This window comes from Trematomus bernacchii, unplaced genomic scaffold, assembly GCF_902827165.1.
Source record: "Trematomus bernacchii unplaced genomic scaffold, fTreBer1.1, whole genome shotgun sequence".
NCBI classification, from domain to species: domain Eukaryota; kingdom Metazoa; phylum Chordata; class Actinopteri; order Perciformes; family Nototheniidae; genus Trematomus; species Trematomus bernacchii.
This window is the reverse complement of record NW_022987582.1, coordinates 3,932,363-3,954,065: the sequence shown is the minus strand read 5'-3', so window position 1 is coordinate 3,954,065 and position 21,703 is coordinate 3,932,363. Positions and strand designations below refer to the sequence as shown.

At 38.3% G+C, this 21,703-nt stretch overlaps 1 protein-coding gene across 1 annotated transcript; it reads right to left on the bottom strand.

The window, feature by feature from the left end:
• Positions 1-3,879: 3,879 nt before the first annotated feature.
• pde11al (phosphodiesterase 11a, like) lies at positions 3,880-17,935 on the bottom strand. Its single transcript, XM_034127329.1, has 20 exons — positions 17,165-17,935; positions 16,319-16,477; positions 14,880-14,969; positions 14,480-14,620; positions 14,277-14,341; positions 13,948-14,068; positions 13,656-13,731; positions 13,486-13,553; positions 13,268-13,360; positions 10,949-10,999; positions 10,669-10,815; positions 10,482-10,589; positions 8,628-8,737; positions 8,464-8,554; positions 7,521-7,621; positions 7,051-7,128; positions 6,894-6,957; positions 6,565-6,639; positions 6,303-6,386; positions 3,880-6,194 (listed from the first exon to the last, which is right to left on the bottom strand). The coding sequence occupies exons 1-20, from the start codon at positions 17,933-17,935 to the stop codon at positions 5,934-5,936; spliced, it is 2,754 nt and encodes a 917-aa protein (XP_033983220.1). The 3' UTR covers positions 3,880-5,933.
• Between the last annotated feature and the right edge of the window lie 3,768 nt (positions 17,936-21,703).

The following is a 21,703-nucleotide window of genomic DNA, read 5'->3' as shown; positions in this document are numbered from 1 at the left end:
AATTGTTTTCTTTGCACTATTCGAGGTCTGAAAACACTCCATCTTTTTTGATTACTTTGAACATTTGGTATTTTTTGTAAATAAATGCTCTAAATGAGAATATTTGGAGTTTGGGATAAATGTTGTCAGTCATTAATTTATAGAATAAAACACAAATGTTAATCCAGTTTTTACCAATAGTAAAACGAGAGAAACTGATCATTTTACAGAGGTCTCTTAATTTTTTCAGAGCTCTACATAAATATATAGATCTATATATCTTTATATATAGAAAGATTGCTATACTTTCATGTTTCATGTGAAAGATGTTCTCAGGAAAATGTATGGTACAATATTTTTGCCACAGTTTGTATAGGAAGCTCAATTTCATTGTATCCAAATGAAACACTCAAGTTTTAATAAAAGGTAAAACTTTATTTTTGTGTCTTTTTCTTTTTTGTAGTTGACGGAATAAAAAATATAAATACGAAATGTAACCACTTTCAACTAAAAATGATAAGTTAAATAATTGGGCAAAGCAATTGATATTACACAATATTTTAAGTAAAATCAACTTCACATGAAGTGCATTGTACTTCCAGTCCTTGAATAATTTAAGTTAAATTCACTCAAGTTTTCCTAATGCGTTACTTAAAAAATAGAAAGTGGTTGACTTAAAAATGTAAGTAAAATCAACTTGACATGAAGTGGATTGTACTTCAAATAACAATTCAAGTCCTTGATAAATGTAAGTTTAATTGACTCAAGTTTTCATAATGCTTTACTTACATTTTTAAAGGCAACCACTTTCCTCTATTTTTTTAAGTAGATTCAACTTATCCGGGCTTACATGGCTGCTGCTGTCTCACGGTCTACACAATCAGCATGGTTCGGATTCTAGCTGGTGCCAGAACATTAAATGAAACAATACTGCAGATACAGCACGGATTATATTGGTTTTGCTGCAGTGACTTTTGCTTAGAGTTTTTATATATATTTTCTGTATTTCTATATTTCACAATCACAATCTGTTTGAATACTTTAATTATTTATTTGTGCAATTAAAAATAAAAAGCTCAATTCCACTACTTTGAGTATATTTCAACATTAATGAGTATCGAATCAAATATTATGTTTTAGAAAAATGTTTTTAAGGCAGACATATAAATCATCTCATGCATGCTGTTTGCTACCAGCTCTTTAAAACCTGATAATCTGGTTTGTATTACAAAACTGAATGAAGTAAGATGGAAAATATGAAAGAACAGAACATACAATATAAGGCCTTTTTAAAATGTATTGCTTGAATTGGTTAATATTGATCTCTTTTATCAAATGTTCTTAAACAATCTTCCACGATGCACCTGCCTTTTTGCAGTATATAATCTGTGTTACTACATTTCACCAGTAGACGTCTCTCCAACTCTACTCTGAGCAGCTACACAGAGACACTGAAGGAAGAGGTGGGAGTTTTGTTTTTGTAAAGCTGTAACACAACAGAGATTAAAAAAAAAAACAGCATACAGAAATTACCATATAGATAGAACATTTCTATTTAAGTATTAAGCAGCAGTGACACTAAAACAATGACAAACTCCCACCACAGCTACATTAAGTGAACAGAGCTAACTTGTGCTGTAACGTCGGGTACTTATGTATGGAAGCCTGTTTGCGCCACAGACAAAATCTAAAATAAATCCTGTAAGTCATAATTATGACTTACTTATCTCAATATTATGACTTACTATCTCATTATTATGACTGACTATCTCATTATTTCTGCTTACTATCTCATTATTTCGACCTACTATCTCATTATAATGACTTACTATCTCATTATTATGACTGATTATCTAATTATTTCTGCTTACTATCTCACTATTTCATTGTTTTGACCTATCTCATTATTTTGACCTATCATCTCATTATGACTTACTATCTCAATATAATGATTTACTATCTCATTATTATGACTTACTATCTCATTAGTATGACTTACTATCTCATTATTATGACTTACTATCTCATAATTTCGATTTACAATCTCATTATTATGACTTACAATCTCATTATTATGACTTAGTATCTGATTATTTCAACTTACTATCTAATTTTTTCGACTTATAAATGATTATTATGAATTACTGTCTCATTATTATGATTAAAGCCGACCACCAGCAAGTCGAAGTAATTTGCTATACTGTAGCTTTAAGCAAGCATGATTTTGGAGCACTCTGGAAGAGAAAGATATTGTTGTGCTCAGTTCGGTAAAGTTAGAAATATATTGAAAGCTTCAAATTTGGAGGATCAATAACTCATAAACAAATCGTTGTAAAAATAAAAACAACGTGACTTCACAACTATTAGGCACAACTATTAGGCCAATTAAGAGTGGTAGTAGAAGTAAAAGTCTAATTGAAATCCATATTAAGGTCAGATTTGCTACCACTTCAGGAGTTTGTTGTGAGTATCTTTCCGTACTATCCCACTTCGGACCACTGGAAGTCTGAAGTGATCTCTGAGGCGGACTGGCACGCAGACTTCCTGTTTCCTGGTAGCATTGCCGACTGGCCTCCCTTCATTTCCAAAGCTGCTGTTAGCCAGTCAAGGGAATCCTTAGTACCACAGGGGCTTGCATCAACATAGCGCTACATAATGTCACCTTGCAGTGCTTAAGAGCGGACTGAGTCTCTCCCACAGTTTGCGACCAACACCAGTAGAGGTTCCGAGACACCAGGGTGACTACCCTTGGATTATTCCTGTTGAGTCCAGGGGCGGACTGGCCATCTGTGTGTTCTGGAGAATCACAGATTGTCCGGCCGGCCCGGGCCTTTCTAAAAAACATTTTTTTTAAACGTCATCATTTAAGTTGCGCTGACAGGCGACAGAGGGCCACAGTTTCCCCGTGCTAACAGTTCACGAGCGTGCTCTCTATGTGAGTGCTTGAAGTTGGGGTTAAAAAGTGCCAGTCCTCCCTTATTTACATATGAGCATGTGTATCAGTAAACCATTATTACATTGAATAAAAGCAAAGTCCTTCTCAGTCTGCTCCAGGTTTAATTATACTGACCTTTATTTGAAATAGCAAAACAAAGATCTATTAGTTGAAATTAAGCCTTTCACAACTGTAATTTAAAGACTGTAGCGTGTACAAAAGAGTATCGTACTCAAGTACTGGTTAGCACACTTAAAATAAATTTTTACCCAAGCAAAGTATATATATATATAATATAAAATACAATTTTAATGCACACCAAGGATTGTGATGAGGTGCTGATCTGGAAGTAGAACTATGTGCATATATTTTATTTAGATATGTTCATTTTGAGAAGCCTAATGAGCAATGACAAACAGCCAAATCATCTAACATTGAGCATGTTGACATCTGATCTATCACAGACGTTCCTCCCTACATCATTCAGTGCATCAGGTTTAATCATATCTTTGGTTCTTTATTCATGGGGTTTGTCTCTGTCACTTTGATACAAATTCATGAAGTTCAGTCTCCCAGGCACAGCTCCTCTTTTTTGCTGGATCGGGTAAAGTACTGTTTGAATCCAACATGTTACTGTGTTGCTCCATATATTTGAAAGCCTAAATGTGTAGTTTACCTTAGTAGGTCTCACATATAATACTCACCATTAAATGTTCCTTTCTCTTTGGTCATATTCATTCTTATATCGTCTGTGTTTTATCAATACCGCTGCGACTCTAACAGTATCTTGACAACATTTTAGGGACCAATTCAAATTCTGCTTGCCTCACTTATTTGTTAGTGTCACAGTTTCTTGGGTAAATTAAGGATGATGTACTGTCTGCAATTACATTAAGATTAATAGGGATTATCCATAAATGTATACAAAAAAAGAAATACAACAAAATGTCAGTTTTCATGCCACAGCATTTTATTCACAAAACCAGCAGGAGATTGATTCATCTGAAGTGTAGCAACTTTTTGTCTCCTCTAATTATATCTTTTTAGTGGACGTTTTTATAAATAGCAGGAGAAAAAGGCCAATTTTGCATAAATATAGTCAGATGTAAAAAAAATTATGAATGTATAATTTCAGTACAGTCTGTGATCGAAAATAGAAATCTGTATCTGTTCTCAACAATAGTGCAGCGACAATATTCCTACTTCACAACACTAAGTATATTTCTTACAGTAATTTCATGCAAAGCAAATCTCTTAGGGCAGTCAAAGGCATCAAGATAATGTTCAGTATCAACATCAAACATAAAACATGCAGTTTCAACATATTTGACATGCTGCCAAGTCAAGAACTACAAAACATTGTGATGAATCAAAAGAAACCAATGGTTACATGAACTCACATTCTGCTTAAACTTCCTTAAAATATATATTTTGGCATTTTTACATCCTGTTTGTACTGCTGTAGGTGTCTAAAGCATAGCTCAGTGTTAGGACATACATACATATGTGACAAAAACATGTGCCACACTTGGCTTAGCAAGCATTTATGTGTGGAGTCATCAGTGACATCCTAAAGGGTTTACTGAGACAAATTGTACTCATTCGCATAAAAAAACAATTACAGTTACATGTGGGACCTTGTGAACAAAAATAAAGATAAGGCTGCACAGACATACAGGCTGGTGTTTGTCTAAAAAATAATATCATTTATGAAAGCCCTGAAAGGCAAGTGAGGAAAACAAATCTGGTGATCCATTTTCTGAGCCAGATTTAAAAGTTTTCTCATGTGAAAAAAAGGATAATCTTTCTAAGTTCATTAATTATTTATTTTGTATCTATTTGAAAACAGATAGTGAAAGTTTTGCTTGGAGTATATTTCTGTGATGGATATTTGTTCAACAGTTAAACAAGTTATGGCAGTTTTTGCCAGGATTCTTTATATGTTGTTGTAGTACTCATGTTGGCCACAAGAGGCAGAAATGCTCCACGCTTTCTTCCAGGCGGGTTTTGCAGTAATTGTTTCATGTACTTTAAACAAAAAGCATTTGTATTGTGTAATAAGTTATGTATGAGTACTTTCATGTATTTCTGTAAACTAGGAATGTACCTTAATCGTTGTTGAGGATTTAGATCAGACCGAAATGATGGATCACCAGATTATTTTTCTCACTTGCCTTTCAGTGGTTCCATATAAATAATTTACATTTCCAAAAAGCTAAATAATTTCTTCACTGAAAGTTAATTAAAACAACATTTGTATTAATCTGTGTCATATTTTTTTAAGGGATTATGAGGTCTCATACAAACAATCAGCCTGAGGATTTAGATTGTATCAGTACACAACCAATACACTAACATTTGGCCTTTCAACTTCATTTTACTAATTCCTTACCCACTGATAAAAAAAAAATGTTTTCATATTACACTCATGCAATTCACAAAACAATTGGATCGCAGAAGGACCAGTTAACCTAAGAACATAAAAAAAGTGCCATGCAGCAAAATATTTGCAAATGAGGTAAGACAGTAAGAAACATTCAGGAACATCATCATGCTCCGGTCTACATTCATAATGGCAATTTGTGTTTTCATGTAAGAGAAATCACAGTGATTCCTTTTTCGTTTTGTTACACTGTTCCAGTGGGATTCAGATGTTTAGGCATTTCCCATAACAAAGAATTACAGTAATAAGTGGCCCTCTTTGGTTTCACAGCAGTCTCTTCTTCTTCTCATACATCTCAATAATGAAAAGCTGATAGACAGATAGATATATAGATGGATAGATAGATAGAAAAATAGATCGATGGCTAGACGGATAGATAGATAGATAGATAGATAGGCAAACTGCCCTTTGAATGTATATGTTGTGCAATGTGCTCAGCAGATGACAACTGCATTTCATCAACCCAGATTTAAAAAATAATTGAGGGTAATGCATGTGCTAAAATATCACAGAGTACTGGATGAGTCCCATGTGAGCTTTTGAATGGATAAACCTATAAGTAACACTAGGTGCGCTTTACTTATTTCCTGCAGAAGTCTTGTTGCCATCGTCACAGGAACCGTTGCTCACTCTGCACCTCAGATCCTGACTGCCCTCAGACTTTGACCCACACTTCTCTGTGGAGTCGGGTTGTTCCTGGGGCTCAGGAGGACTCAGATCAGTCACTGAGGCTCTGCGTGGCTCCTGGTCGGACGAGCACAGCTCCTGCCATTTGTTGCGATTGGCATCTATCTCATCGACCATTGGCTGTAACTTCCTGTTGAGCTTCAGCATTGCCTGGGAGCGAAACAAAGGAGTACCATTAATATTAAAACTCACAAATAGTGCCTATAATTTTTGTATCGACATCAACGGTTAAAGTTTAACTTTATACATAACAGTTACCTGGTAAAGGGGTCTACATATCCCATCTATCCACTCTAGCTGTAAGGCAGGCAATTCATCTTTGCGATTGCGGTCAAATATGGCCTACAGAGAGGAGATAATCTTTGTCATTTACTTACGAAACATTCATCGTAATTATTATTTTTTAAATATCACTCTAATACATCATGGTTGGAGTGTATGCTGCCAACTCTCTATGACATAGAAATCTGTGTGAAAAAGATCCTAGTGAAAGAAATAGCTGGAAAGTGTGCATACTTACTGCTGGGGTCAACTTCAGCTCTGACCTCTCTCTGTCACCTTGTTCAAAGAACTCACTCGTCACCAGCTCTGCAACCTTGGCAAATAATTCCACACATTATCATTTAACTCAAACATTATGTACATTTGGATTCATGGCCTCTAAGCTAGTGGATGCCTGCATTGGATTTGTTTTGTACTCAATATGCTTTACTTGAATTTCAGGTAGAATATGCACATTATGTTAATTTGTAAAGGGAAGAACAGGTCCTTTTTAAAAAACAAATTCCAACTTAAATTGTACATCTCCAAGCACTAACACATGAAAGCATGATGTGGAAAGCATCAAACCTGTTTGGATATCTTCCAAGGACGAGTGACTGCGCCCAGATCACATCCTGTCATCATCATGGACCTGACAATGACAACAAAGCTTTGTTCTACCTATTTGTTTTCACTTAAAGTGATGTTGGCACAGGAAAGTTGTATTTAGCACAAAGGTAGAAACCTGATAACTTCTCTGTGTCCTTCATCTGTCCAGCTGAATTCTCCAGAGAGAACACACTCAAAGAACTTGTTCCTGCGCCTTACAATGCAACGAGACAGACAAGGATACAGAAAGTATTAAAATGCAAAAAAGAATAAAGACAGTTTTCACCACAAGAGCACTCTGTAAAAACACAAACATCTAAATGTTAATCCTTATTTTGGAAATGTAACAATAATATGCATACATCTATTTCAGTGTTATTATATAACCACCAAGTACCTCGGCTCTGAATTAATTAAAAAGACCACTCTATATGTGTATATATTTCTTTCTTTTTCTTTTTTTTCTTTCTTTCTTGTATTTTCTTGGATTATGTTTTTTATTTTTATTTTTGGGATATATACTTGTGCAATGTCTTATGCTGAAAAAACGAAATACCAATACAAATATTTGTCAAAAAAAAAAAAGAAAAAAAAAAGACCACTCACTCAAAGTGCAAAGTAAGGTCTGTGGAGAGAATCGCCTGCTTCAATAGTTGCATCATGTTGCTGTACTCCTTAGAGCAGAGGTTTGCAAAGATATTGTGACCCTGTGAGGAGACAAAATACAATAGCATACATTAGGGCAGATACACAAAAGCAGACAAGGATGAGTAATAGTTGCTACAATGTCTCCTTAAGCAGCCAGTGCATTGGTAAAGTCATTGCTCACTGTCAAACGCAGTTCTCATTATCACGTTAATTAGCAGTGTGTATAGACTTTCCCTGTCCTCTGTTTCAGAAATCAATAGAGAGAACATTTCCAGATGATCAAACGGATCGAAGCAGTCTCACAACGTCAATGGTGGTCACTGCTGCCGCCTACGAATCTTGAGACTGTTTACAAAGAGGGATCGCATATGTAGGCATTGATGATGAGGTTCCTTTTAATAGCGTTTTGTTGTATTCTGCTAGTATACATTGAACTTTTGTTTTGGTTTTGTTTTTAGTTTAATCAGGTGTATTTGAAAAGACAGGCGTTGCAAGGGTTGACAGGTGTGATTGTTGCACTGTGGCCATTATTGTACACATTTAAGCAAATGAACCATAACACCATGAGCTTTTTGTAGCATCAACAACGTATTAAGTGCTTTTCTTATGGTAAAAAGGATCCAATTCATTGGCGAATCCAAGTTAGTTAAACACTCGCAGCCAATAGATAGATAGATAATTGATTGCGTTCGTCACAGAAGCAGAAGTGAGTTCAGACATTAAAATACAATACTTTAAATACTTTAAAAAGTGGAAAAGAGAATTAACAATTAAAAAGAAAATGAAAAATATTCTGGATAATTAAAATAAAAAGTCACAAATACTACAGGATCCAAAATACTACAGGTCCAATAACTAAACCTCTGAATTACTTGAGCGTTATGAGAAGTACTGTTCTGACCTCACTTTGTAGGATCATGACTGCATGGTTGAAGTGATGATGCTCCAGGGTGGCTGACGTGCCGTAGAGCAGAGCCAGAGCTGAGCCGGTCCTGTGGGTCAGAACAGAGCGGTGAAGCTTTCTGCAGACTGTCTGTCGTCATACTGTAGGCCTGCCTCACTTACTTGGCTTGAAATGCATTGTTGGTGCCTCGGTGGTCCAAGTCATGACACAGGCAGCCGACCATCAGGGCCAGTATCTCAGCCTCCGACAGGACGTCCCGGAAACTGGCTGTCTGCACAAAGTAAAGCAGAATGGCAAATTCTTATCCACTTAGCGTTCATTTCTATGTTCAATAGAAAAGGACATGACAGAACATTTCTGGAGTTACATTTGATTATTTGATTAAGTTTGGGAGTTTTTAGCACACCACATCAGTCAAGTTGATCATTCTCTTTGAGACTTAACCCAAATATTCCTCCTTTGAATTCTTTAAAGGGGACCTATAATGCAAAATGCACGTTTTGATGTCTTTTATACATTCATATGTGTCCCTGGTGTGTCAGGGAACTCACAAAGTGTCAGAAAACAAAACCCTCTCTCTTTTCCTCTGTACCCAAATCTCTAAAAACGGGGGAACAACGGAGCTGATCCAGATTTGCATCTACGTCATATCGGAAATGAGGACCCACGGCACTATCAGAAAGTTGCTATCAGAAACAATGCCTGACGTGTTTTGGACATAATATGGTCTTTGTTTCCATTAGCAAGCACTGCTAACACTCAGAGCTAACCTGTACTGGAGAGAGTATGTATAAAAAAGCAGGAAATGAAGCTCAGCGTAAGTTCTTTCAGGAAGACTGGTATGCATTCACTCTGCAGCTACTTATAATCAGCTCATCACGGGCTTTCTGTTAACCTATTACATTCACCTCAATCTCAGCAGCCAATCATCGTGCTGCAGCCAAACTTTAAAATGGTCCTCCTCTCTCCTGCAGTCAGCTGTGATTTCAGGCGTTCATGCTGCCGCCCGCCTCCTCCCCATCCACCTCCTCTCAACATATCCAGTGCCAAGAGATCTAATCCAAAGACCTCATCACATCCCCTCTTCATCCCATCTCCTCATCAAATCCAGATCTTCAGCATCATCACCAGTGTCTAGACCCCGGGGGGGTTCCCTATATGCTCACGGCTGCATTTCCCCCTTTAGATATACGATTTCAGGATCGGGGTCTAATCGCCAAAGACTTAACATTTATCATATGGCATGTGTCAATAAATGTTCTTTAAACAAAATGAAGTCTCTCCTGATTGAACTAAAAAAAGGAACTCACCTTGTGGTAAACCCGCAAGAGAAAAAGCATTTGAGCTCCATACTGTTTCAGAAATAATCCTTGATGTGGTTTGGAACATGATGGCGTTTAATCACGGCAGAATTTAGCTGGCCATTTCTCAATGTCGAGTATACCTGCTGCAGAGCCACTATTTTAAGTATACTACGTCATCGAGTGGCGCCGAATGCTGGGCATTTAACATGCATCTAAACAGTCCTTCGGCGCCACTCGATGACGTAGTGTACTTGAAATAGTGGCTCTGCAGCAGCTCTACTCGACATTGAAAAACGGCCACTGTATCTGCCGGTAGAATTCTGAGCAGGCGTTAGCTCCCCCTCCTTTTTCAAGCTAAGGCCCCAATATTTCTAACAGCCATTCTCTAACGGGGCTAAAACAGAGGGATATGAGGGATGTCTAAAATGCATGATCTGTTTGGTACTTTGAGCAAAACACATCATAGACATGTTTTTATATATTTTTATATATCTAAGACTCATAATATATGCCTAAAAATAGCATAATAGGAGACCTTTAAATTATGTTTCTCCTGTGTTGTTTCCTCCTAATGAATTTTTCTTTGGCGACTGATTGTTGATAAGTCTGCCGAGACTAAAAAATAAACTGAACAACTCGTAACTGTCAGGTTAGAGAGTTTAAAGGGGGCAGTGCGGGAAGAGAAATATTTTTTTATATCTCGAAACTTACTGTGATCATAACAAACATGCACTGCGACACATTGAAGGCATGCCTCCAGTTGTGATACGCCACAGTTCGATAGTTCTTCCTCACAGTCAAAAGCCAGCGGCACAAAACCTACAAGAAAAACAGACATGCAGGTGATAAACAAACATATCAAATGTAGACTCTCACAGGACACATTGCAGGGCCTCACCTCATAGTCAATTTTAAACTTTTGCACAACACCGAGTTCCAGAAACATCCGGAGTGACGCGGTGATCATGGCGTCATTGTCCAAAGAGAAGTCGTTGAAGTGGAACTCATCGATGCCCAACTCACTGCTCAGGGGGATCTTAGCTGCCTTAGGGGGACAGAGGACAGAGCTGTCAATCACACAGCAAGGGAGGGAGCATATAACACTGAATAGCATTGTCATCAGCTTTCAGAAAGTTAGTTTTATTATAATGTATGAATGTTGTTATCTTTGAGATTACCTTGAGTCTGTCAACTTCTACCTTAGAACAGGTAGCATGGTAGGACAACATCTGAAAGATATACATTTGTGCAAAAAAGTTAGACTAAGGAAATGTAGTATGATGCACTAAAATAACTGAAACGTTGATTTTAATTAAATGTATTATGTCAACAAATTTCCCATAAATGTATTAGGTTAGGTGAAAGCAATAATATTAAGTTTGACCTAAAGTTGAATTCAAACGTGATTGTATTGCTTCCAACTAACCTAATACAGTTATGTGAAATTTGTTGACATAATAAATTTAATTAAAGTCAATATTTCAGTTTTTTTAGTTTGCTAATGTTATGCTATTGAGGTGAAAATCCTAAATTGAATTAGAGATAATAAATATGTTGCAAGAATTACAAGGCCAGCAATCTTTCCTATTACTTGTCATGTGATCACGATCAAACAGGAGTATAACTGTGCTTTTAAAACCAATGCGTAGCTGCACTTGATGTCTCCTGCGAGGAAAAAGAAAATACACGAGGTGTTTAAAGAGACAGCAGAGATTATGTGGCAGAAATACAGGCGGAGTATGTGTTGCCTTTGATGACAGGTGAGCAGACTGGCACATGTATTTATAATGAATTATTGAAGGCAGCTGAAATATTTATGGTGAGAAGCAGAGCCGTGTTTGCTGAGGATAATGTGACTGCTCAGGTTAGATATCGGGCAATGGAGCAGAACACTGATGGTGATGCTAATGATTGCTAAGAGCCTCTCTTATAAAATATTCAGTGACATCACTCTCCTCATTTACCATTTGCCCATACACTCATTTTAAATGGATGTTATTTTTAGTTTAACAAAATTGATACATATATTAGTCGAGGAAAATGCAGCTTGTTGCATATTATGATGGATAGCAAATCAGAGCCTGTATAACATTCATCAGTAGCCTCAGTGACTGTTAAACTTCATTATGCATGAAGTGTATATGTATATATTGTATTAGCGGTATCTGATATATACAGCTTATGTTTAATGTAATGTATTTTAAATACTGGTATAAAACACATGCCTGTCATGTATTTTAACCTGTTAAGCCCCAAAGACCCCGTCGGCGGGTCCTTTTTTCTTTTCTTTTTTTTTTTCTTTTAACTTTTTTTTCTTTGGATGGAATGAATACCTATGGTGATAATTCAATGTAATACACCATTTTTATAGGCTGGTACCTGAAAAAGGTCAAATGGCACTGATGGAACCAGAAAGTGCCGAAAGCTTATTCCGCCTGGAACTTTTTTTTGCTAAACCTCTCTAAAAAGGTCAAATTTAACTTGTTTTGCCTCAATCTTGATACAGGGTACTTATTATATGTTATAGTTTGGATTCCTAAAGCTTTTAGTCTACCATCCCATCATTCAAGGGTGGTTTTCACTATAAGTAATGTTTTTTCTTTAGGCGGAGGTAAGAATTTACCTTTTTTTGCTATGTTCCATCTGAATTTACTCTGACTGAGAAAAATCTATATTGATTCTGACACTTCTACATCCAACTCACAGATGTAACCTTGCTTTGATAAAAGAAATTATTCATATAACCCTTTTAGAAGTTAAGTTGTAGTCATTTGTTTTGGGCATGTCATTTTCGAGCCTGAAACCTGAAAAACAGGCTCGGGGCTTAACAGGATTTGTTTAGCCACTCTTTAACACACTTTTTAAATGTGGGTACATCACATCACAGTCATTGTGAAATGAGAAAAAGTCAAACATACAAACACATGTAAAAAACATATCTCATAAATCCAAAATGGTGGGCTGATGATTTGATTTAAAGGGGACCTATCATGCAAAATGCACTTTTGTACGTCTTTTATACATGAATATGTGTCCCCGGTGTTCCAGGGAACTCACCAAGTGTCAGAAAACACAACCCTCTCTATTTTCCTCCATACCCAAATCTCTAAAAAAGGGGCTGCAACGGATCTGATCAAAACTGATCCAGATTTGAACACTGTCCTGACGTCAGGACAGTGGCGCTACGGCTATTGGGCCAACTCCACCAATCAGGAGGAGACAGCCACGGCCATTGCCGTTCAAAAGCGCTGGAGACGCTGTAGTACATATGCCAGGCCTGTAGATGGTGCTGTTCTCACTGAATCTGCCCTTGCAAAAACAGAGCTAAAAAATGTCAAATTGAGCAAAATGAGGCATGGCTAAAATGCATGATCTGTTTGGTATTTTGAAAAAAAAAAGTATATGCCTTATATAGGTATGGTCCTACACTATATTATTCAAATATAGCATGATAGGTCCACTTTAAAGTAAAACAATCAAGATGTTACAGTGCTTACATCCAGTGCTACAGACTGCTTGGCCCACGTCTTCTTAACCTGATTGTACATCATAGTGTTGTTGATTCCAAGTCCACAGAAAATCACAAATGCCTGTACACAAATACAGGAAAAAAACAAACATAAAAGGAAACATAAGATGTTGGCATTATGTAATATCTAATGCAATTTTTAAACAAAGTTGTAATGGAGCAGCTGTAGAGTTATTAAAAGCAAACCTCAAACAGTCTCTGATCTGCATCGTTGAACGTCTTCCTGTCTAAGCGATTCAGAATTTGTGCAACCCCTGCAGAAAACAGAGTCACAAAAACACACACAAATACATTGACTGTAAAAACAACAACTGATTTTCCAGTGAGGAACATTTGATTATTTCCGGTCGATTAACCAATGATCTGATGGGTCCGATTCCAGATAGGGACGCATAACACTGATCTGATGTGACACCCTGAGGCCTGGTCCGCCTGTAAAGAGAGGACACAGTGAAAATTGACTTTATGTTTGTTTGAGAAATATATATATGAATACCTGCCCAGGCCCATATTGTTTCTTCGAGTAAAAAAAGTAAAATAACACATACATTTAAATGTGTTGGTGTTTATGGTGTGTGTCTTTGTCTACTTGCTGCAGTTACATGTGCAACTCTAATAGGTTTTGTAAAGAGACTTTTGTGTGCACACCTCTGCATCAAAGCGCGGGTCCTGACACACATCGCTGATGTTAACCGGTAGTCCTGTGGAAGCCACCAGCTCAGCAATGCTGTTATTGATCAGCCAATCAGAACACGATAGCTTCTCCATGCTGATGTGGCCAATAAAACAAACAGGAAAACAAAAGTCAGTTCTCTGCACTTAACTGGCAACACAACTGCAGTTAATATTGACTAACTTCATTATTTATGTTGGTTTCTTGTTATGGATTTGTATGAGAGGACATCCATATGTGTCTGTTTATGGTATGTGTTGTTGTTTTGGAATCTCGCTATAGTACCCCTAAAAGTCTCTTTTACCTGATTTCCCGGTCGATGTTGCACAGGGGAGACATGAGCTCAAACGTCTTGGAGAACTTCACAACCTATAGAAAATACATTAATCAGCACAACCAACAACATGTAGAAACAAAAAAGGGAATCCTGCATGAGAAGAGCTACATGGTTTGAAGAAAATGTATCTGTTAGACAGGGCAAACTTAAAAGCCGATAAAGAGCCTCACGGGTGAATCAATGTCTTCGAGGAGGAGCACAGAGCAGCGTTCACACTGCAGCAGGGTCAGCGCTCGCTGCATGATCTTCCTTACGATCTTCTCCAGGTCAGTCTGCTCCTCAAACAGGTCATTGACCACCTCCAGCAGAGCCTGTAGTAAGGAGAAAGGACTGATGACTGCTGTTCGATACACAGTGTTAACATATTCACAATATAAGGTCAGGCTGTCAAAGGATGCACAATAAGTTTGTTAGCCACTATATAAATTACCTTCAGTCGTCACATTTGTATTAGAGTTATTACCAATGACTATGACTAAGCATAACCATTTTAATTATACTGTTGATACTCCAGTGGCTACAAAACAACCAAACATCTTTTTTGTAAATGCACATTTAATATTCTCTTACCCTACTCCTTTCATACTCCTTGCGAGACTCCGAAAACAACTTGGCATTGGAAATCGATATTCCACAGAATGGTAGATACATCTGCAGTACCTGGGTTAGAGTACCAAAAGAACGTTGTGAGAAACATCCATAATCAATAACGATGTTAGCTATTCGTGTGATAAACAAAAATGCATGAAACTGGGTAAGAGAAAAATAAAGAGTGAATGAGGATAGAAGGTGGTGATGGAGTTATCTGCTTCTTTGCACACATTTCTCTACAAATAGATTTCCTGTTAATGAAGTATTGATTTGAAGAAAGAAGGCATTTAGTGAGACATCAAGGGTGCTAAAATGTTGTGGTAAGCTGACGGATCAAGATGTATTTTTTCCTACTCATTATCTTTGTTGGTCAGGAGCAATGACTGAAGGTGCTTTTAATTAGCTATACGGAAACATTTTGGCTTTTCTAAACCTTACATACTGCAAACTCAAAATGCTGTTTAAAGTTGATATCTTTTAAGAGGAGGCCAGACAGAAAATGTCAGGAGAAAACAATGTTTTCTACAACTTTACTCTGCCACCTTGTGGACAAGCAGATGAATGTCAGTGCAGCAGATCTTTTGGTGAGTAAACATAAACTACCTGTTGACTACAGAGATTGACTGCCCCAGCATCTCCACGTCTTTACCCACAGTAGATAGAATGGGAGGGATGAAACCCTCTTTTAATGGTCACACATGCAGAGCACACAGCACACACAGTGACATTTGGCCTCTGCATTTAACCCATCCTAGTACCAGGAGTCTAGTACTAGGAGCAGTGGGCAGCTATTGTACAGCGCCCGGGGAGCAATGGGAGTGGGGGGGGTGAGGGGTTGTTCGGTGCCTTGCTCAAGGGCACCACGGCACGGTAACTCAGCTTTACTTTCTTTTACCACACCGAAACAAGTAACCAGCCTTTTCAAGTAAAAACTAGAACAATGGGATTGCATATATAAGCTGTGAAAAAAATGTAATACAGGCAATTTGTAGTAAACTAATTCCAAGTGGACTGCTCAGGGAGCAATTGAAAGTGTAACCCCTTAAAATGTGTTTCCTGAGTGTGCGTAGATATTGTGCAGCCGGTTATAATAAACGCTGCAAATCGAGTAAAAGGTTGACCTCCTTCGTTAATATTTCTGGTGTTTTGCTTCAGAGGGAACACTTTGCCCATCTCCACAGCCATTAAGAAGATTCACTGTAAAAACACTGCTTTAAGCTGCATGGCTCAAGAGCTTATGTGCAATAAGTGTGTGTCTGTGTGTGTGTGTGGTTGTGTTCAAAAATCCAATTTTAACTCTGTCTCTAAAACGCCCTTAATGGTCAAACCAGCTACAATACTGAGGATTTTAAATGGCCAATAAAATGTATGTGGATGTGAAAATCCCCTGGCAGCATGGCAACATAATAAAGCCTCACCTTCTCATCATCCTCGGTAAAGGGAGTGCCCATGGGATTTTTGTTGATAGCTTGAACAACACCTATGACTTCCCCATCACTGTTACAGATGGCCATACAGAGGATGGACTGAGTCTTGTAGCCTGTTAGCTTGTCTATCTCATCACTGAAGCGGTGGTCCTGGAACAGTGATCACATTAAAAAAGGTTTAAGGTTATATCAAACATGCATGATCCTACATTAACACACACAAAGCCTGAATGCATTCATTGCTTCACATTTTTGGGCTTTGTGGGCTACTGTAAAGCTGCCCAGAAGAAAACTGTTTGGCAATTTACAGAACAACACGTTCCTGTTCTTTTTACTAAAAGCAGAATATTTACGATATCCCTGACACATTAGTATATGAACTATTGCAGTATTAGACCTCAGGGGAATCATCATGTTGCCTTACCATGAAGCCCAGGGCTATGATATAATGATGTGGTGGCTTTTAAGATGATCTGGCTTGTGGGAAGAATTATAATGCTTGCTTTTGCTTTGACTGTTATCGAGAGTTTTTTCTATTCTGACCTAATTGAGGTAATTAGTATTTTCTCCATTTATTCTGGTTGAGTGACCCCTTTGAGTTGAGCTTTCCTTTAACCAACTCACAGAGTTCCACTTCAAAAACAACTAATTAAAATGTCTTACATTCTTTGTGTATTTGTGGATACTTTTAATGTTGGCACCACTGTTTGTGTTCATGTTTACTCCCAGTGGTGAACAACTTCTGATTTCAACACCAGTCTTACATCATTAATCAATGGCTGCACCTGTAAATACATCTGCATCAACTTTAGTCTCGGTATACTGGTATTTATTTACCTCATATGCGTTTGGGGTGTTCACAGTTTCTCCATGCTCTGCCACATATCCAATAATACCCTTTCCCCATGGCACCTGCACTTCATTGGAGTTTAGGGTGCTGGATGATGGTCTGACAGTGGTGCCAGAGTGCACATCAAATAATTTGGACACCAGTGTCCTCTTGTGCGCGGGTCCCTCCACAAGGAACAGCGAACACCTGTCCGCATCCACCAGGATGCACACATTGATCAGGATCTTGTAACTTAGGTTTGTCAGGTCCAAGTCATTGGAGATATCCTTCACCAACTCCAAGAAAAACTCCCTCTCGTTAGTTTCCTTAAGTCTGTATTTGTAGTCGATGGCGCTGGACGCGTACTGGGGCACGTTGACCCGGGACTCCAGCAGGGAGCTCAGGATGTGCGCGGTGGTCGGAGGCAGAGAGCTGGCTTTACGCAGGAGCGCACGACGCCTCATGCTGGACTGGGACTCGTGTTGGCTCACATGTTCGTCATAGGTCCGGTGTGCGGTAGTGGCTTTGGACCGGGCGAAGTTCCGTCGCAGCTCCATGTGGGAGGATCTGCGCCGGAGCCCCTCCGGGTTGGTCGGCCACAGCGGGTCCCGGGCAGCGCCGCGCTTCTCCTCCGCTGTGGTTGGCACTTTCGACGGAGGATGCTCTCTCAGCCATCTGCTCACCTGGTCACATTTCGCCTTTCGGACTAGATACTCCTCGAAAAGATCTGGGTGGCAGTCCAAAAAAGCCTCAATATCCGAGAAGTCAAATGTTGTCATGGTGAAAGCTGCTGTGAGGACCAAATGAGACACTCAAATGCAACAGAACAAGAGTTAGACGAGTTGATGACGGTGTGGTGCGTATGCAGCCGAGCTTCTCAGAGAAGTGATGTCCTCAAAATATGTATTTTCTATTCCCCCATATAAGACAGTCCATTGTCCTCTTAACACTGAGAGAAAAAGTGGACATCAAAGACTGAGTTTAGTTTAAAACGGATCAATGAGCGATGTTACAGCTGTCTGTCAAGTCGAGAATGAGCAGTGTCTCTGGAGGTTTCTGAGGAATACTATGCAGAGCTGTAGAAAAACAACACTATATTCTCCTTAAAAACTGCAGGGCAGGCTGTTCACTCGCTCTCTTTATTCTTTACCACCAGAGACACTCTGTACTAGGCTCCAATCACAACCAAGTACGAATTTGATGTTTCATTAAACCTTGCAGGGAAGGCACAGTATTATTTTTGTGTGTAATAGCATGGTGTGCTCGTTTGAAAAAAAGAAAGCTTAACTCAACAAAGAAAAATATGCACATTATAAACAATGAAATGTGGGATTTGTTTACAGGCTTGATTATGCAGGCAAATGCCCATGGCCCATGACCCTCACAGTGTAGGTGGGCAAACCAAGAATCAGACCTTGACACCAAAGACCACTTCACTGTAATAGTCAATGCTGGTGTCTTTTAACAGTGTGCGTCTTTCCATACCCTGATTTTAGTCGATGACATTGAACCAAACCTCAGCCATGCTGCTGGTAGATCAGAAAACCATCATAAAAATAGTGTTGTGGTGTATATTTGTGAAGCACTGAAAATGAACTGTCAGCATAAAGACTGCACAGGCCCTGTATGAAAATCTAATTTTAACACAGTTTATATTGTACCTCTTTAACCAGTTTATGCTTACATGAGAAGTTTTCTCAAATGAAGTTACAAAGAACAATTGTTACTCAGCAAACCTTATCCGACTACTTCAGGGTTAAAACCACAACACTTGGCTGGGCGAGCGGTTTGTGAACAGTTGCATTTTCAAGGGGGAGTTGGGGCCCAAAGCTAATATTTTGAGTTCATAGCAAGGTTTTTCTATTAGCTTTAACTATAAACTAGTAGGTTAAACATTTTTTTTTTAACATGAACGGTGAAAATAAACCAGTTTAAATCAGTTTGTTCCTCTAGAGATAGATGAGTGTTTCATAGGTTACTGTATATAATAACTACAAATTAAGTTGGTCAGTTGGTGTGTACAACCCTGTACGCATCAACCCACATGTGCACAATAAGTATATTTTATAGGGAAATCACTGCAGGCTGTGGCACATTTATAATGCAGCAGAAGGGAATGTAATCCGGAGAGCTGTGGCTCCGCTGGGGCAGAGGAGGGTAATTGGTTACTGGACTTAGCTTAGGCTGCTTGATAGGACTTGGGTGTTTTGCTGATACTTTGGACAAGGTCTCCTGGGAATCCCAATTAAAATTAGAATGCAGAATATGGGTCTTGTAAAAGCCAACAAACAAAGCAAACCTTGCAACTTGTAAAGCAGTCTGTCATGTCCAAGGAGAGGCAGCTGCATTGATTATACTGTTAGTTCTGCCTGTGTGCTGATTGAAAACTGTTTTTTGGGTGCAGTTTTCAGGTTTCTGATGTTTTAAAGAATGGGGTCAGGTGTGTTGTCTTATTTTAAAGGCCCTAAAATGTTTTGTTTTTTCACCTTTGCATTGAGTAATGTGTTACTATACTGTATAAACAAACTATATATTGCTGAAATTCTTGATTTGCCAAAATATATTTCGGTATCTTTTTCTGTGCCTTTCTTTCTGGGCTTGTATGCACCAATCAAGATCTAGCTACATTGCATTTAAAATAAGATTACTTAGTCGTTTTTTCCACTGTCTGACCATACTAACAGTGTTTGAGGATGAATTGTAATCTTCTGACGTACAAGGTTTTTAGGAACTCACTGTAACTTTTTTATCCAATAATGAGAACACCAATTTGCAATTTTGTTACTTTTTTGTCATTTTTTACATTCATTACAATCGTATGTGGTTTCTAGAGTAATAATGTAGTCCAATTGATTCAAGTACAGTCATGGCAGAGTAACAACACCATGGACAGCGCTGTCTATCCATCCACTAAATCCTAGAAGAAGATGTTCCACAAAATGAGCACACATTGTCTAAATCAACATAAGAACAGGATGAACCAGAAATTATCTCTGAGATTGTTCCAGAGACTTTCTTGCAACAAGTTTTCTGGCTTTGTCTAGTGAATACAGTTTGAATGTATAACTTGTTCTATGTTGCATTATGGGATAAAGGCAACGAAATGCGACTCCTGTAACCAAACACCACACACCGCACACAGCTTGTATCCGGTGTCAGCCTGCCGGACCCAGCTTGATTTCCATTCCACACCATGCTTAGTTGTATGAGTTCACCAAACTCTGAATATGTAATATTATCAGATCCACACTTGATGAATGAATGATGGGCATCCTGAGCAGTGATTGCCAATTAGATATGAAAATATTGACATAAGCACATCATGACACCAAGTCAAGTCAACTGCTCCACGGGAACTAAACATATTTTCAAGGGGTTACAGCTTTTATTTAACATACAAAATGTGTCGTATTTCACTCTTTGGTCTCCCAAAAGCTATTTAACCTACTGCTCACACAGAATGTGATGTGGGCTGGATTGGGCGTCACTCACTGCGACCCCATTGTTTATTGTAACACCATCACTTCCGCTGTCCCAGGAATCCAACCCCACCTCGCTGGTCACAAGTGAAGACGAGGGAGTCCTGTCCTGTCAAAGAAAGCGGCAATGCTTTTTACTTTAATCCATTTGGACCAGCACGAGTCCTTCCCATAACTGTACCACGAGGATACTTTTTCCATGCTTCAACTATTCACTAAAGAATGGAAATAAATATATGTCATTGATTTCATCTATACAACTGCTAAGGTAAGTGACAATGAGCCGATCTGTTAAAACAGTTTTATTTAGCTCTAAAACATACATATTTGCAGTTGTATCATATAAAATGTGTTAGATTGATATGTACCCATCTGTTGAAACATACCATTCATTGTATGAGCCAGGTTGGTTGTGTTACATTAAGGGACACATTGTTGGAAACATCTAGTCTCCTTCTGATTGGTATTGTTATTTTAATCATCAGAAAAGGTTTAACATTCGTGATAAATTGCTCTGAATTAATACTAACCCTAACCCTTGTTACAAAACAACAACAGGCAGGGTTTGACCACAGATGTGACTTAACTTTCAGTTGTTTTGCCATCATTTAATTCTCCCCAGTGTTACATGGTGCCTTCAGCCTCCTCTACTCTGAGTCAGAGCTCCAGCAGCCAGATGGAGCCCAAGTCCTCCCCAACTCATTTAAATGGCCGTTATGACTTTGGTAATGGAGGAGCTGCAGTAACAGAGTAAGTGTAAAAAACATTTTGCATAGAAATTAAAATGTAATTCACCAAATGAAACCTATAGATTGTTCTTTTACCTTCACAGGCACTCAACCAGTCGACAACGTTATAACAATAATGGCAGAAATAAAAGTAAAGTTCGCCTCAATGACCAACTGTGAGTAGCCATGATTAATCATACATATAGTCATCAATCATATTATGAATTGTTTTTAAAACCACCAGACTCAGAGACAGTTGTATCCCACAGGCCATAGGGCTACTTAAAGAGGTTGCACTATTTGTATGGTTGTCGTTTTTTTAAAATGATAATTGCCTTGT